At 37.2% G+C, this 16,302-nt stretch overlaps 1 protein-coding gene across 8 annotated transcripts in view; it reads right to left on the bottom strand.

Annotated features, from left to right (window-relative positions):
* gria4a (glutamate receptor, ionotropic, AMPA 4a) overlaps window positions 1-16,302 on the bottom strand; it is a 121,546-nt gene that overhangs the window by 71,628 nt on the left and 33,616 nt on the right. For all 8 annotated transcript variants that reach the window (XR_006370800.1, XM_044118620.1, XM_044118619.1 and 5 more), the window contains exons 3-6: window positions 10,465-10,704; window positions 5,246-5,298; window positions 4,898-5,029; window positions 1,307-1,360 (exon numbers count right to left, since the gene is read on the bottom strand). Coding sequence is in view for 7 of the 8 variants with exons in the window: in XM_044118620.1 (XP_043974555.1) it covers window positions 1,307-1,360; window positions 4,898-5,029; window positions 5,246-5,298; window positions 10,465-10,704 (479 nt within the window). In the remaining variant the exon portion in view is untranslated. The remainder of the gene's footprint in view (window positions 1-1,306; window positions 1,361-4,897; window positions 5,030-5,245; window positions 5,299-10,464; window positions 10,705-16,302) is intronic.

The raw sequence follows: 16,302 nt of genomic DNA, 5'->3' as shown, positions 1-16,302 counted from the left end.
AGCTATGTTCAATATATAATACTCATGTAAAAGCATAGAAAATGATATATTTAAAATGCACTGTTTCTGTGGAACATGATCTATGAAACCAAAAATTAAGGTCAATGGACTCAAAATATAAACAGATACATTTTTCTTTTTTCAATCTTTGCAGGGCAACTTGTAAAGGCCAGGGCTAATAATAACTTCAAAATAGAAGAGGGTGGTTAGCACTAAAAGGTAAATGGAAGAGGTTTACTGGTGGCTTTCTACACAAAATATAATTATTTTATAATTCCACTTTATGTCTGCTCAGTAGTTTTTGCTCTGTAATCTAAATACAGACAATATATTTGAGTCCAGCTTTTCCCAGCTTCACAGATGAGAGTTAGTACAGTTTGCACAGCAGTACTGTTTTCTCAAGATTCAAAACCTTTAAAAAGACACGTCCTGTCCCTGTGATCAACTAGCTAAAACTCCCTGACTATAAAACTTTTCTCCAAGCGGCATTTGGCTTGTAAAGCAGATGTGAATTTCAGTTAAGTTGCATCGTGTGAGGATACAATTTATTGTTTAAACAGGTCAAAGATCATAAACACCAAATTAAATGTGGCACTGGACTGAACAAAGGAGGCCAACAGTTAGCTTCTAGAATTAAAATGTATGGATTACACTCAAAATACATGAAAATTCAAGTAAAAATACCAATAAAATTTTTTAATGCACTACCACAGAAACTTTTAATTACGTGAATTCACAGTTTCTGTTGAAAATGTGTTTAAAACATGCTTAAAATCCCAGTATGTGCCAGATAAACTAATTTAAATGGCCTTTCTTATATCAGTGAAAGAAGAGTGGTCAGGTATTCAACCAGAAATACGTATGCAGCTTGTTGACGACAACAAAAAGCATGTTTTCCCTACATTTCAGTTTGAACAATTTGCTTGTATGTGTTTTTTTTTCTTTTTTTTTTACCATATGGATTAGAGTGTCCATAATAAATTTTAACTTTGAATGAAACAGATCATTAAAGCCTCAAAATTAAAGCCCAGCAATGACAAGACACTTCTGATTGGAATGGCACATGTCTGTAGCTAAAAGTGGACATCCAGGAGGCACATTTAATTTTTATGAGAACTGAGGTTAGGAAAAGGAGGTAAAAAAGAAAATGCTATATGAAGGCGGCACAAAGAACAACACATAATTTCATGTTTCTGGGCCCTGGTGTCTGACCTTGTCAAAAAACAATCCATCATGCAGCTGGCTATCAAAACTCCTTACAAGCAGTGGACTGAACTTGTCTCAGTATAACAAAAATAATACTTACCAGGTTTGCTATGATGTAATGGTAACCTTTAACATGCTTCCCCACACTGACAGCCTAGAAAAAGAAAACAAGAATATTACTATTTATCTACATTTCTTTTGTGAATGCAATGTGCAAATCTGCGTATTTGATTCGTAAGTAGGACAATAAATCTAAATCACACTTTTTACACCTGTTTATAACACTCATTACAGCCAGAAAATGTAACTTCACAGGGTTGTGCTAAAACTCAGTCATCAATACATGGTCATTTAACTTTATTTGCTAATTTGCTTTTAAAGTACCCAGTAAATTAACTCAAAAATTTTAATTTATTAGCATTTTACAAGAGGGAGAGGGAAATGAAACGCTTTGGGGTTTTTATAACATAGAAGACATGTGCAAATTTCTATTGATGTGATGCATAAACCTAATTAATAAACTGTTCACATTTCTTACTTCTCTCTAGTCTCACCCACACATATCAGCGGCAACATACTGACACACTCACACATGCACATGCACAGATCGCAGCTGGCAGGAACAGGAAAACAGAGCAGTCTCTGTCTCAGAGCAAGGATGCTCGCCAGTGCCGGTACTGCAGGATTGACTGTGAGGGGAGAGTGTGTTTGTGCATGTATCCCTGTCTCAGTACAAGTTAAAGTCAGTGTGTGTTTGCGTGTGCATGCGCTTGTGTGTGTGTGGATGCTCAGTCACAACTGAAGCCAATTAAAAAAACAGTCTGTCTGTTTTTCTGTCTGATAGGGAGGCTGCTGGCAGTGTGTGTTTGTTCCAAAGGAATTAAAACCTAGAGCTGTGAATTGCATGAGTAAAACATGCTTTCCTAACATGTAGTTGGTTAACCTCCAGATTTCAGGTTAATTCTAAGTTAGTGGAGATTGTTTCTTTTGTGATAGTATGACTCTAAGGAAGTCATGTTCAACCAAATGATCTTGAAGCATTCTAGAAATTTAGTTTGTGAATTTCTGAAAACTGCTGTTATCCTTGTTTACCTACCATATGTTTTCCCTCCACTTAATTTTCAATCATTGTGCAGCACTCTATGGTAAGCCAGCATATTTAGCAATGACTAATTAATAATGTTTTGTGCTTATGATATGTTTCCATTCATTGTTTTCAAGAATCCATTATTTTTATGCATTTTTGGTAAAAAAAATAAAATAAAAACGGACATTTTTATCAAATGACCTATAAAATACCATTGCGCTCACTGACTTTAGAGCTTCTGTTCTGCTTTATTCTTTTAAATAACTGCAGAAACTCAGTGCAGGTTTGTGCAACAAACAAACCCATCAATGCAAAGTCCAGGAACCTCTTACATGGATTCCCAATGGGACCTGATCATTTCGCTTCTTCGCCACATCATATGAAATTTCAAATTTTGGTGCTTTATAACATCAACTATGTTATACTGACCATGTGTCAAGAAGACATGTTGTGCCTGTTTTAAATACCGATGACAAGCACTAGATTTAAAATGCAGTGCAGTTTATCCCACCCCAGGATTCAAATTATCCCCTTCGTTTTGATTCATTGAGGGTATGTGGGATGAAAGTTAATGGATAAAAAAAGGAGCTCACCCAGAGTGGAACTCATGCAAAAACTGACACTGAAAACTACGGTTTGAAAGTTTGAGTTTATACTAAATTTTGAGAGAGAAAATGTCCTAAATGAAAGTCACATTTTCTATATACCTTTCTGGGTTTTATAGACAGAGACTGGCCATATTAATAACTCCTCCTTACTTGCTATGTCATTTGGATAAAAATGTGAGATATATTTATATTTTAATTTCTCATTATAGGAGATCTAAAATTCTGAGCAAGCACAGAATATTTGCCAATAAAATAGTTGGCTGATTCTCTGCTTCATAAGTGACTATAATCATGTGATTTTAAAAACACATGAACACAATGAACTGGTAACATCAACAATGACGCAAGGAAAACAAATCCTGTGTTACACTTTTACTCATACAAGTCTTGTACTGTGAGATAACATCAATCACATTAAGCATTCTGAAATAAAAACTATGCAATTTCCTTTTGATCTGTCTTTGAATTGCGTTTTAATGATATTTAATGCAATTTTCAAATACTGGTCTTTAAATACTCAAAACCATACCTCATTATAATGTCTAAATTTTCCCAGCTTTAATTTTTGAAGGACTGTTCTATAACCTCAAGCAAAACAAGGTATGAATATTAGCAAACAATAATAAGCTTTATGTAGAGAAAAAGAAGTTGACACATGCGGTGCACGATCAAATAAATGGCAGGAATTACCAATTCTTTCACAGGGTTTTTTTTCCTGTCTTTTTCTGATTTGGACACGTTTTTCGCAAATTAGATTTTTATGTAAATGTGTGCATTTGAAGGGTATCTGCTTGCATGTGTCACTGGGTTTGTCAGATGTGCATACATGGGATCAGATGTGATGACAGGTGGCAGAACCGATGGGATATCACACTCCAACCTGAAGTGAAGGGCTCTCAAACACACAGTTACGCCACCTGCCAAAGCAAGGCTTAACCATAAAGCGAGACAGATAATCTAATAAACTTGGACAACCATAAGGTGTCCAAGTTCCTTAATGTCATGTATGCGTGTGCGTGCGCTCTAAATTGCAGCGTAAGTGGAGGGTATTGTTGTTTCTTCAAACGCACACTAATGTAACTGCTGCAGAAGCCACATTTCTCATTTCACAATATGAAGTCCAAAGAAAACACAAATCGTCTTTTCTTTCCAGAAGAAAGCATCTGCAGCGCTGCTAAAACTAGCCAAGTGGAGCCGACAGATGCTTCAGAGAACGCCGGTGGTAAAGTGAAAAGAGTGCTACTTATATAATCTCACAATAATTAGCAGTACTTCTTTAACACAAATTCTCTCAGACTACCCGACATCCATTGTGTCTGACGTTTTATTCCATTGTTCAGGCCAATAACAGCAAGGAAGTTTCACCACATTATTAAGCGTTAATTGCTGCTGAAGTACTGGTTAGCGATGAAGTCTCTACTAATCCATAACTTAGTAATACTAACAATGCTACATAAAACTACAGTGCAGCATTTAACAAAGCTGCAATGGATGAAAATATATAGATATATTTTTATTTCTGCTTTATATAACATATACAGAGACGTAAGAAAATTACATTACACTACAAACCAATTCTGAACAAAAAAAACAAAAAAAAAACACTAGGAACTGGAGATTGTCACATGTCAAATGAACACAAGTCACACATTGTCAGATTAGTGTACATTTCACTGTACAAGTCTTGTATTGTGAGATAACATCAATCACATTATGCATTCTGAAATAAAAACTATGCATACCAGTAAGCATATAAGGATACCAGTACTCAATATACATTGTCTTATGTACACATATCCTTGATACATCATAAAAACCTTTGTAAAAGTTCATTTCTTTCACTTAAATATTTGTTGGCATTTATCTAAAAACTATTAAGGCCATCTCTATTGGAGTCCTGTTGTATGTATCTCTTTAGCCCCTCATACCTTTCTTGGCCCTTCCACTCATTTAACATCACACACTATTACTAGTTGGTTTTCACCAGTGGTCTTACCTGTTCTAGAATGGTCTGGAGTCTCTCAGGCTCTAGGTCGATCACATATTTCCTCTCCTGCCGTCGGTCCAGGTCTTCCAGGATTCTGCGGTATGATGCGTCGTTGAAACTCTCCACACAGATTGCGCTCACCTGTTTTTACGCATATTCACACAGAATATTCATTAAATCATCAGTATCTTAGGAGAGAGGAGTCAAATAAGAAAATCACGAGCAAATTTACAATGTGTATGTGAAAGACTGTGCAGTGTGTATGCTCTATGAGATCATTTTGCTTAAGAAGTGTGCTTTCTGGCAGGTTTCCAAGAATGTTTCTTTGTGTGCGTGTGTGTGCGTGTGTGTCCTGACCTGCCATGCATTCTGCCCCGCTTTCTCCATAATTGCCTGCAGTATTGCATAACCTAAACAACAGAGAGTTGGGAACAGAAGGAGACAAAGAGAGAATTAATGCTGCTACATGGTAGATGCAGTAGTTTGGAAGTTGAGTAGATGAATTTTACAAACAATCCCTGCTTGTGGTGTGAAATAAACAGCAACTTTAAAAAGGAGAACAACTTACAAACGCTTTTTATTTCTCCAAGTAAATAGGGATTTTAAAGTGGGGTGAAAATGATAAAAGGAACCTTGAAAAACCAGTACTCGGCTACATAATATTTTATTAAACAAGGAACTACAATCAGGCTCTCGCATGGGGAGAAAAAAAACAAAAAAAAACTACATTCAAAATCTAAAGAAGTAGATCTTTAGATTTCTTATGTAAATATAAAGATTTACATATGATTACATAACGAGACTCATCTTAACCAGGTTCTCAAGTCTTTTTACACTAATCTTGCCTGTACAACACACAACCTATTCCAAATATAATCTATTTAACTAGGATGAAACTCAATGGAAAGATCTATGTTAAAATTGAATACATACAATCATCCAGCAGCATAGCCTCCCTTTTCAGCTTGTTGAGATTTACAAACTAAGGTCCTGTAACAGATTTTAATCAGTCTGAGGTCTGGAAGTAGACAGATTATTATGTTTTTTTGTTTTTTTTGCCAATCATCCTACTGTAGATTTCCTGCTGTGTTTAGGTTCATTCTGCCGTTTCTGATGTAGTTTAGGACAGACAGTTGGACAAACAGAAGTCCTCAGGAGATGCAGAGGTTCTGTGGTGGCAAGACAAGCCCAAATCATCACCAGTCAGTCACTGTGTGAATGGCAAATGGTAAATGGCTTGTACTTGTATAGTGTTTCATCAAGTCTAGAGGAGACCAAAGAGCATTCAACCATTCACACACTAACACACACGCACACACGCCCACACTTTGATGGTAGCAAGCTACTGGACAATAACCAGAGCTGCCTGGGGCCAGTCTGACAGAAGCAAGGCTGCCATACACCGGCGCCACCGGGCCATCTAACCCCCGCCAGCAGGCAAGGTAGGTGAAATGTTGCACAAGGACACAACTACAGAAGCAGGTAAGAGCTGGGATACAACCAGCAACCCGTTCACTGCAGGGCGAACTCCTATCACCGTTACCACCATTGTGTGAAAGTTAATTCAAGGTGTCCATGCTGATTTGGTATTGTTTTTTTTTTAAGAAATTGTGTATTATGGGAGCCCTTTCTAGAGCCTTTAGCAGCATATTTTTATCTGTAAAGTCATTGATGCCTTTCCACCTTGGTGTAAAACACATCTGGAAATTTTCTACCCTGAAAACTGTGTAGACAAGCCATCCCATTTGTAGATGTTACATTTTTTGTGCATTTCATAAAATAACACCTGCCTGCTACTTTTCTTTTCTCCGTAAGTCCTAGAGGAAGTACATGGGAGTTATTTAAAAGCACATATTGTTTTTGTTTGCTTTCTTTTAGTTGATGGGTGTATAATTTATTGCATACTTTTGAGTTCTTTAGATGAGGCATACTGTAAATAATGTTAGGCCTTCATAAAAGCCAGCATTTTCTTATGTGCTTGTGATAGATGATAACATAGAAATTTTAAAAGGTGTACTTTCTTTATATCCGTAAAAAAACAAACAAACAAAAAAAAAACAGCAACAAACATGGATCTTTAAGTTACTTAAGAATAAACTGGTTCTCCCTTGAAGAGCAAAACAGTTTTAGCAAAACAGTGTAGTAAAGCTTTCGCTTTTAAGGTCACAACTAAAGATCTTTAGAACACACGTGTCATTTCACACCTCTGGTTTTGACCGAAGCATATTCATGTGGTACAATGGACAAGTCAAAGTAAAGGTCCAAATTCAATGGCAAACATGTTGCAAAACTGGAAAACTGGTGTTCACCCATGATGTTCATTCAAATGTGTCTGAGCTTGTGGTATTTTACATAGTCAAATGTGATCATAGTCACTGAATGTGAGAAGTTAATGGAGACAAACCTCTTGACTTAAACCTGAGTCAAATGGCTGAACTACCTAATGAGAATGCAGTCAAGTTCTACAAAACCTGCCAACGACCTAATTACTTGATGTAGGTGTTCTGAAGCAGAACCACATCTAAAAGTTGCAAGGCAGCAGTTCTCAATGACTGGAGTTAGAAAACTTTTAACTAAACCTTTCAATTATAGCTCTGTCTGTAATTTTACAGTCACTGAGGATGAATCTCTAGAGCCAAGTCAATTGTTTCTAGATTCTATCCATCTTCCCAGCAATTACAACAAGGTTCTTTGTCCCTGATGAAGAAAGGCATTCCCACAGCATAAGGCTGCCACTACCATGTGTTGGCATGGGGGCAGTTTATTATGTACGATGTGCAGTGATAGCTTTCTGCCAAACCAGTAACAAGACAAACGTCCTTTTTGGAATAAGATGCATCTTATTCTTGCCAGTCTGATGCTGTGTGTTCATTTATGAGGCTCTCAGAGATCAATTGGATTTATACTGAAATGAAAGTACAAATAGTTGAACTGTATTTATTGTGTATTTGCACACAATAAATACATTGTACCTATGTATTTAGTGCCTTGTACTAAATACATAGGTATTTGTACTAAATATTATTTAGTGCCATCATAGTAAAGAAGACTGAGTATAAGTCCTTTAAACTTTATTCTTTTTTAAAATTCATGTATCATCTTCCTTTGACCTCACAAAGACAGGTTCTTTCTGTTGGTCTGTCACATAAAAAGCATTTTTCTCAAGTTTCTAGATGTAATCTCACAAAATATTTAAGCTCTATGGAAGCTTTTTCAAGGTGCTTTATCCTTTTACACTGAAATCGAGTGGGGAAAAAACCCTAAATATTTAACTCAAAGTCACCTGCACATAAAATTTAAAAAAAACTTTGGCTTTTTATCTTTCAATATAAATGGAAGCACACAAGACAGAATTAATTTCTAGCGCCTTATCTCCATGGACTCCACAGTGTTGCTAAAAACAAAATTTTCTATCATAAAATAAATGTAAGTGTGCTCGGAGCCACATTTTATGCTATAAATATTTTGCATGCATAGATGCTGTCTTTGGACTACATGCATCCATTTTTGATGTGTGTCTGCATTTAAGTGCGAGCACTGCATTTGTCTTTGCATGCAATTATGTGTGTACATGGATATTTGTGTGAGAATCCATGTGTCAGCAGGCTATCGGTGGAGCAGAGCAGGGGACATAAAACAGATAACAGCGTTACTGCCCATTTTCCAGCACATTACCAGCAGCAGGGCCTGATGGGAGCCTATAATGAAGGGTCCTGCCTTGGCCGAGTCATGGGTGAGTACAGTCCAAACTCTGTGCATCTATCCTTTCCTCAGTTTCTCCCTCTTTTCCTTGTTTTCTCTGCTCCCTTCCTCCTACAGTGCATCCCCTGAGGCTTGTGATCCTGTCTGTCCTTTTACTCCTCTTGTTTGTCCTTTCTGTTATCTCTCTCCTGCCTCCCCTCTCTAGGCAGACATCCACCTCTACCTTCTCCTCATCTCCATCACCTTGTGTATCTCCTCCCAGGACCCATGTATTTTCCAACGTTTTGGCTGCCTCGCCAACTTGATTCATTCCCTCTTTCCTTCCTCGTTCTGTAGCTACTCCCCTGGGTACTAACCCTGACAACCTGGACCACATGGAAGTTGGCAGAGGCACAGACAGGGTCCACACATCTTTACACACTGTACAGCTCTCTAGTACTCCTAGCTCACAAACACACAGAGGTCTGTGGGGACTTTGCGTCATATTTGACCTGTGTTTCACTCCTCATGGCAGAGAATTTGTCTGCGTGTGCATGCATGTGTGCAAAAGAGAGAGAGAGAAAAAAAAGTGTTCTGAGGATACCCATGACAATGGCTTATGGCCAGGGGCCTAATCTGTTCCTGCACCACTAACTTACTCATACTTCATGACTGCATGGTTAAATTAAAGGCAGGTGAATGCTTGAGGAATTGGGGGCACCTTCTTGCTTCTTGCTGGAATGAGACAAATTACAGCCTTTTCTTATGCAGCTTTAGTCAAGCCAATTTAGATCTATTGGCACAAATTCTCTCCTTTTATGGAATTTCACTTTAACTCAGATTAACACTGAGAGTCTAATACAATTTTCACTTGAAGCAATTGAAAAACAGACATTGTTCTCAGTTTTCAAATCCAAAGGAAGAGCCAATTTGTGGTGTCACACAAATAAATGCCCAAATGAATTTTGGAATCTGTTTCAATCTCCCGCAGCCGAGTATTTAACTAGGGGCAGAGTCATAGAGCAGAATAACTATTCAGATCCAGTAATCACAGCAGTGCTTACAATTAAGCACTGAAATAATTTGGAGGCATTTAAATTATAGTGGTGCTTAAAGGTTTTTTACTCCCCATTAACAAAAAGCTCTCTCAAACAATATGCTAATATAATTTGGATAATGAACATAGGTTCCAATGTACAACAAAATGGTAAAACATAAAACTTTACTGTGAATTGCTACATTGAAATAAACTGTGATGTATATGACTTGCATATCACTACTTATGGACACTTTACCCCATCATGCCCAACACAAAATATAATTCAATAACTTTTTTAATAAATTAAAATCTGAAAAGTGTGGCTACATGGGTATTTTCTACTCTGATACACTGAAACAAACTTTAATGCCACCACTTACTTTCAAAAGTCAATTAATAAATACAAACGACCACCCAACATTTTTAATTTGCATTTGTACAAAAGACATTTTACAGCCATGCAAAACTTTCCTTCTATATCAAAACTATGAATTATTTTATGTTAGTTTGCCCCCCAAAAAACCACCATGAAGTTAAACATAAAAGTAAAAGTTCAACCTGTAGGAACAATTTTTGCAGGCACTGTTGCTCATTTGTTTGGGGATATGATCAATGGAAAGGGTTGTCCTCTTCTCTATAAGGCAATTCATTGTGTTTGCAAAATGTAACTAATGATGCACAAGCAAGTAACGCTACCACACAAAATGTGCGATGTACTTTAAAGATATCAAGCATTTAATCTGATAAAGCCCTCAAAAATACAGGTCTATTTCTAAAGGTAATGAAAACACTGAGCAATAAATTGAAAAATCTCTGTGCGACACCTTGTTAGTTATACTTGTCAATGTGTATTTACCTCGGTCTGTGTCATATAGGAAGACAAATCGGTTCCAGTCGTAGTGGTCAAGTAGGGACAGCAGAGCTCCTCTGATGGACGGCCTCAGCTGCAGCGTGAACTGTCCCTCGCCCTCAGTGGGAAAGCTGGGCGTCACCAGGCTGATGTGCAGGGCTCCACAAAACGACGTCAACGTGTTCACCGACCGCTTGTCGTAAAGGCCAAAGATGGCGAAGACCCCCCTCGAATACTGTGAACAAACTAATGTGGTGAAGGACGAGAAGAAAGGGGGAAACGGGGAAGGATATGGGAATCAAAATGCAAAATTGGATGAAATTGGAAGAGAACAAGAGAAAATTAAGGAAACAAAAATTTAAGATTTACTGGGTGACACAAATTAAAGTGGAAAAAAGAAATACTTTTGAAAAACTTCTTCTGATTTTGTAAATGAGTTCTGCAGAGGGTCTGCAGAACTCTGCAGAGGGGGAGAATTCAGAACACATGGGTCTTAATTAAATTCGCTCTGTGGAATATGTTTAAATATGCCAACCATTTTAATGAGCTACCACTTCAGCTTGTGTCAGCCGTACACTACCTCCTCTTTCCTAATTAGACCCACAAACTGCATATTTTGAAAAGTGTATGTGCCTGAAATTCAAAAGTACCTTTTTAACCTCGACAGAAGTTGAAACGGCATCAATCAAATTTGTCTCAGACAAAGATAAAACAGATTCATGCCACCATAAGAAAAATCTCATCTGCCTCACAACATCATGTACAAAAACAGAAACAAAAAAAAAGAAATTCAAAGCTCAAACATTTGCACATGCACGCATTGAAATCTAAGATGCCCACAAGCCAGCACATTTCAGACTTTGATTAAAATAAAAAAGCTGCCCTCATCAACAAGAACCAACTGACTTAGCTGCATCAGCAGTCATTAAAGAAATTAGAGTCAAATATCTAACCCTGCTTAAAGCTAAATGTCCTTAGGATCTATTGTTGAACATAAGAAGACTTGAAGATTCAAACTCCTTGACGAACCACAAGCAAGTTTTAAAGATTGTGTCATTTGGCAGGACTGCACAAGCAAAGAAAATAGGACAACAAAACAATTAAAAACATTTGACTTAATGAAAAAGGTTAGCCTTTTAAATTAAAACCAAAATCTGGGAACGTGGTCTAAAAAGGCGACCGCTTTTTAATTTCCATAATGTTATTTTCCACTACCATCATAAATGGCCGCGTTTATCAATTCAGGCAGATATTTTATTATTTTTTGTTGCTGATCTCTGACTTCGTCCTGCATTATAATTTACTCGCTTCCCAGTGATATGTCATCAAGGAGTAAACACTAAGGCACAAAGGCTGCAGGCTGCGCTTTTAGCAACAACTGCACGACTCCAAAAGCTCCTTTTCTTCATTTTCTTTTTTTAATCTTTTCGTACATTGCATCATCTATATCCCTAGATTCTTTCTTCTGTTTTTAAGGCAGACTCCCTTCATCCTCTCTTTCAGCTTCCACCATCCACTCTCTCATCTCTTCTTTCCTGCCCTCCCTCCATCCTTCTTCTTCTTCTTCTCCTCCCCCTCCTGGGACTGAGAGTAATTCCATTATCAGCTATAAGCCTCAGTGGGGGTAAACACTGAGGGAAATGCTGCTTTGACGGTTCGGCTTGTGGCAATTAAACAAAGCCATGGCCTCTGCACCCGGCCGGCGATAAGGCAGGGATTTAGTCTTAGATTATGACAGGAGCTAAATGTCTTCAATTCAGAGAACTTGCATATGAGCTGTACTCAGCATGCGTCATTCAGCTGCTGCTGAGTCATGCCATCCTAAGTGACTTTCATGTTGGTTTTTTACAAAGACTCTGCATGTTTTTTAATGTTTCTGAACATAAGAGAGACAGGTGAACAGTTGAGACTGGAAGGTGTTAATTTTTCACAGATAAAGCAGTGATGTACTTCAGACTTAGAGGAAATAAATTATGATATGAAAAAAAAAAAAAAATCTAAATTTAAAATGACAGTGCAAAGGATTGACGCTGACAACCAGCAGGAATATATAATTATACTAAAGCAGTTGAGAAAAATTACACTTCTTTATTTTTGATAGCAATCACCTAATGAAAGCGTTGTCTGGTAGAAATGAACATCATTTGAAAACAAAAGATTATCAATATACACACACCAGCCACTTTATTAGATAAAATGGGTTAATACATTCAGTCACATCACAGCAACTCAAAATGTTAGGCTCCAAGAAAATTCCTGACATTTTCAAATTCCAAATCTAAATTGCATAGCCTTTGATCAAGTACCACTTTTCAGGGATTTATTTGTGCCTGTCTGTATAAATATGTAGATTATTTTTTCTTGATGACTCTCTTTCTTTTGCAACTCGCATTGAAATGTTGGTGAAAAAGCTTGAGTTGTAACTTCTTTCTTGAATAAAGTCATATTTGTCTTTTAAATCCAACAAGGGGCTTGTTGCTCCTTGTTCTGCCTGTCCTGGATTATGAGGATTTCATTTATATGCTCTCTTCTTCTCCAAGCCATGCTTTGGATATCGTTTACCACATGGTTAAGGGATTTATTACATACTTTAAAAACTCACACACCATTGTTTGGATATGCTTCTGTTTGATGGTCTGACTTGTGTACTAATGAAGTGAAGCATTGATATGTTTACAAGTCTATTTTGGAACATTTGTCTTCATTTTTTCAGGTCTACATTTATCAGAAAATTCTGGTGGTTGCAGTGTTTGGTGCCAGAATAATTGTTTCCTCATTACTCAAATCCTCGATTCTCCCATGTCAGCCATTCAGGAGTACCTTAACAACTTCTCCTGCAATGCGTCGCCTATTTACCCAAAGCTCCGCCTCTGAGCTTTTGTCCTCAACTGAGCCTCTCCGTCCCCCCTCGCTCCTCCAGACTAGCAGTAGCAGCAATTAGAAAACACCCGGTGGAACTGCGAGTCTGCTGAGCTTTTCATGCAAACTACTTCTCAGTTCAGTGTTTTTGGAATAAAAAAATGCCTTCACCAAGAAGTAAACAGCATCAACAAATGACATGGAGAAGCATTATTGTGATGACATGCTAAAAAGAGGGAGTGTCAGAAAGGGCAGAATGTTCTTAAAGAGACAGAGGCCAATTTCAAGGAGTCAAATATACCAAAATTTCATTTTAGTTTGTTTTGATATAGAATTTTTATAACACCTGAATGTAACATAGTGACTTGATTTTGCTATAAAATGGCAATACTGGCCTGACCATTTAAGGGCCAGGTACTAAGGCCACAGTTCAGATAACTTCACCAGAACACAGACAGAAAATAATGTTGCCTTGTCCATTGAGATGAAATTGCATGTGACTTAATCAGAGTTTAATCTCAGAACATTACACAACAGGTTTTAAACAGAAAAGACATTGGATCTGTTTAGTCTGCTGCAAAACTGTATGGAATTTTTTTTTTTTTTTTCTGTTTAAATATGACTTTCTGCAACAAACTTAGCAAATAAAAGAAATGTATTGAACACACACAAAAAAATTCCTCACAGAAAGCTCCCTCTTAATATATGCAGTGCAGAGACACTCCTCAAAACTGCAAGAACAATATCTCACTTCATCAGTACAGAAATAAGTCTCAGATGACATTTTTTAATCAAAACAAGTTCAGCGAATGCCTGTCTTCATAGCAATCACTGAATTATTGCAGTGTTAGATTTGTCTCTGAATTTGGAGCTCGGAGCTGGAAATGACGCCATATCCAATATGAGACAACTTATTTATGAGCCAAAAAACGGTGAAATCTGACATTTGTATGTATTAACAGCACATCCCAATAACAAGGTATTTATCTTCATTTATTGATTTCAAACATAAAAGGAACATGTTCATAGTTCGATACTGTACAGTGCCACAGTTGGAGTCCAACTCCGGTCAGCTCAAATAACAAAATTATGACAACTTTGGTCAAAAGAGAGTGGAGGGCTGAGATATTTCTTAGGAGTAGCAAAAGTGTCCTTCAGAAAAATCAACCAAAGGGCCATCATGGTCCAAATAAATTATTTATAATTTATGGTATAGGTTAAATTATGAAAGCCCCAGGCTTGATCTGTAGATAAATCTGTGCTCTGTTGCCACCCTGCAGACTTGCAAATGCCAAGTGAGTTAAAGTTTTGAAATTAGGGAACATTTCTCCAATTGAAGTGATCAGAAGTACTTGACAGAGGGGTGCATACAGAGTACTCTCTATGCCATAAGAACTCACTGAGCTGTACATGATGGGTTCCTAGTTGGTGGGGCTTTGTGAATTAGACAGATGGGTAAACTCCTTTTTTCATGTATGTTTTGAGAGAGCTATGACTATACAGTCATTTAATGAATCAGCATGTGATTGAATATTGCTGTATGTTAAGGCTGTTATTAGAAAAAAAGATTGCACTTGAAAAGCTCATTTCACTCAACCGCCATTTTAAAAAGAAAAAGATTTTGTGGATTTCTTATTAATCGTAAAAGAAAAGAACTTCAATCCACTGACTCAAAAAATAAAAAAGTTTGACTTGAATTCCTTTGACCTTGATGCAATTAATAACTGATCTCTTAAACCTTTTGTTTTATCAGGCCCCTGGGTCTCCATTAAAGCCATCTCTAACAGCCTAAACCCCACTCATTTTTAAATCACACCAAAACCACAGAGCCTGCAGTCTAAACAACCAAACAAAAGACAGTCTTTCCTTAGGTCTTTTTTGAATCACCTCCACTTTTCTTAACTCCCATGTGCTTTTAATCTTGGCTTTGCAATCCAAACATTCTCATCCCTTTTTTTTTTTACTTCCACCATTTCCCATTATGATCTATGTCTCTATGGGACTGTCACTTTACAACCCCCTCTACTAACACCAGGCTGCCGCAAGGCTAGTATGTGCCAGACAGTGGCGTCATTATAATAAAACGTGCACTAAGCTTGGTTCATAAAGCTTTAATGAGAGAAGGGGACCAGCGGCATGGTGCATCATCACTACAGTAAAAACACTGGACACAATGGGTCTCATAGGGCTTTCTTCTGCCTTTTGTGGTCTCCTACTTGCCTTTTCTTGCTGCATCATGTGTACGGTGATCATTTTTTAGGTGATACTGATTGTTCACTCTTTCTGTCAAGCAGTTAAAAAGGTAGCATGCATTTTTTTTATATGACTGCACAATCATCCCGTGTTCAGAACTCAGGTCTTTGTTTATTGTGAAATTTCTGTACAACTCATGTATCTCAACATGCTTCCATGTTACAGAGCAATAATTTAACTGTGATGGTTGATCAAGTACAGTATCATGATAAAACTATTTCACCAATTATGTTACATCTGAAATGTTTCAGATATATTGACCCATTATAATATCTGACAAAGATAACCTGAGCTAACGCAAAAATGCAGGTTTTTTTTTTTTTTTTTTTTTAAGGGTGGAATACCAGCTAAACAAACCTGGAAGAATGTGAAAATACAATCCCTACTTATTGAAATGATTTGATTTAGCAATGATTAAAAAAACACTTTGGAAATTTAAACAACTTCACCTGCTAAATCTAAGCCTGATAACTCCTAAGCCAATTAAGAAATCCTACAAACACAACATTTCTGATCAAATGAAATAGGCTAAAAAATAAATTAAAAAGCAGTACGCCATGTTGAAATCTCCAGAAATTCCAGAGCAGAGAAGAAACAAAGTGCGATTGACAACTACAGCTTGTAGGCACGATTCCAGCTTCCATATATCACAAATCTCATGTAGCCCTGATGATCTGTGTGTCAGTGTATGAATGCGTGTGCAGATGAGTGAGTGTGTCTGTCATGTAAAGT

The sequence above is a fragment of the Gambusia affinis genome, linkage group LG06 (assembly GCF_019740435.1).
Source record: "Gambusia affinis linkage group LG06, SWU_Gaff_1.0, whole genome shotgun sequence".
Lineage (NCBI taxonomy): Eukaryota > Metazoa > Chordata > Actinopteri > Cyprinodontiformes > Poeciliidae > Gambusia > Gambusia affinis.
This window is presented reverse-complemented; position numbering and strand designations above follow the sequence as displayed.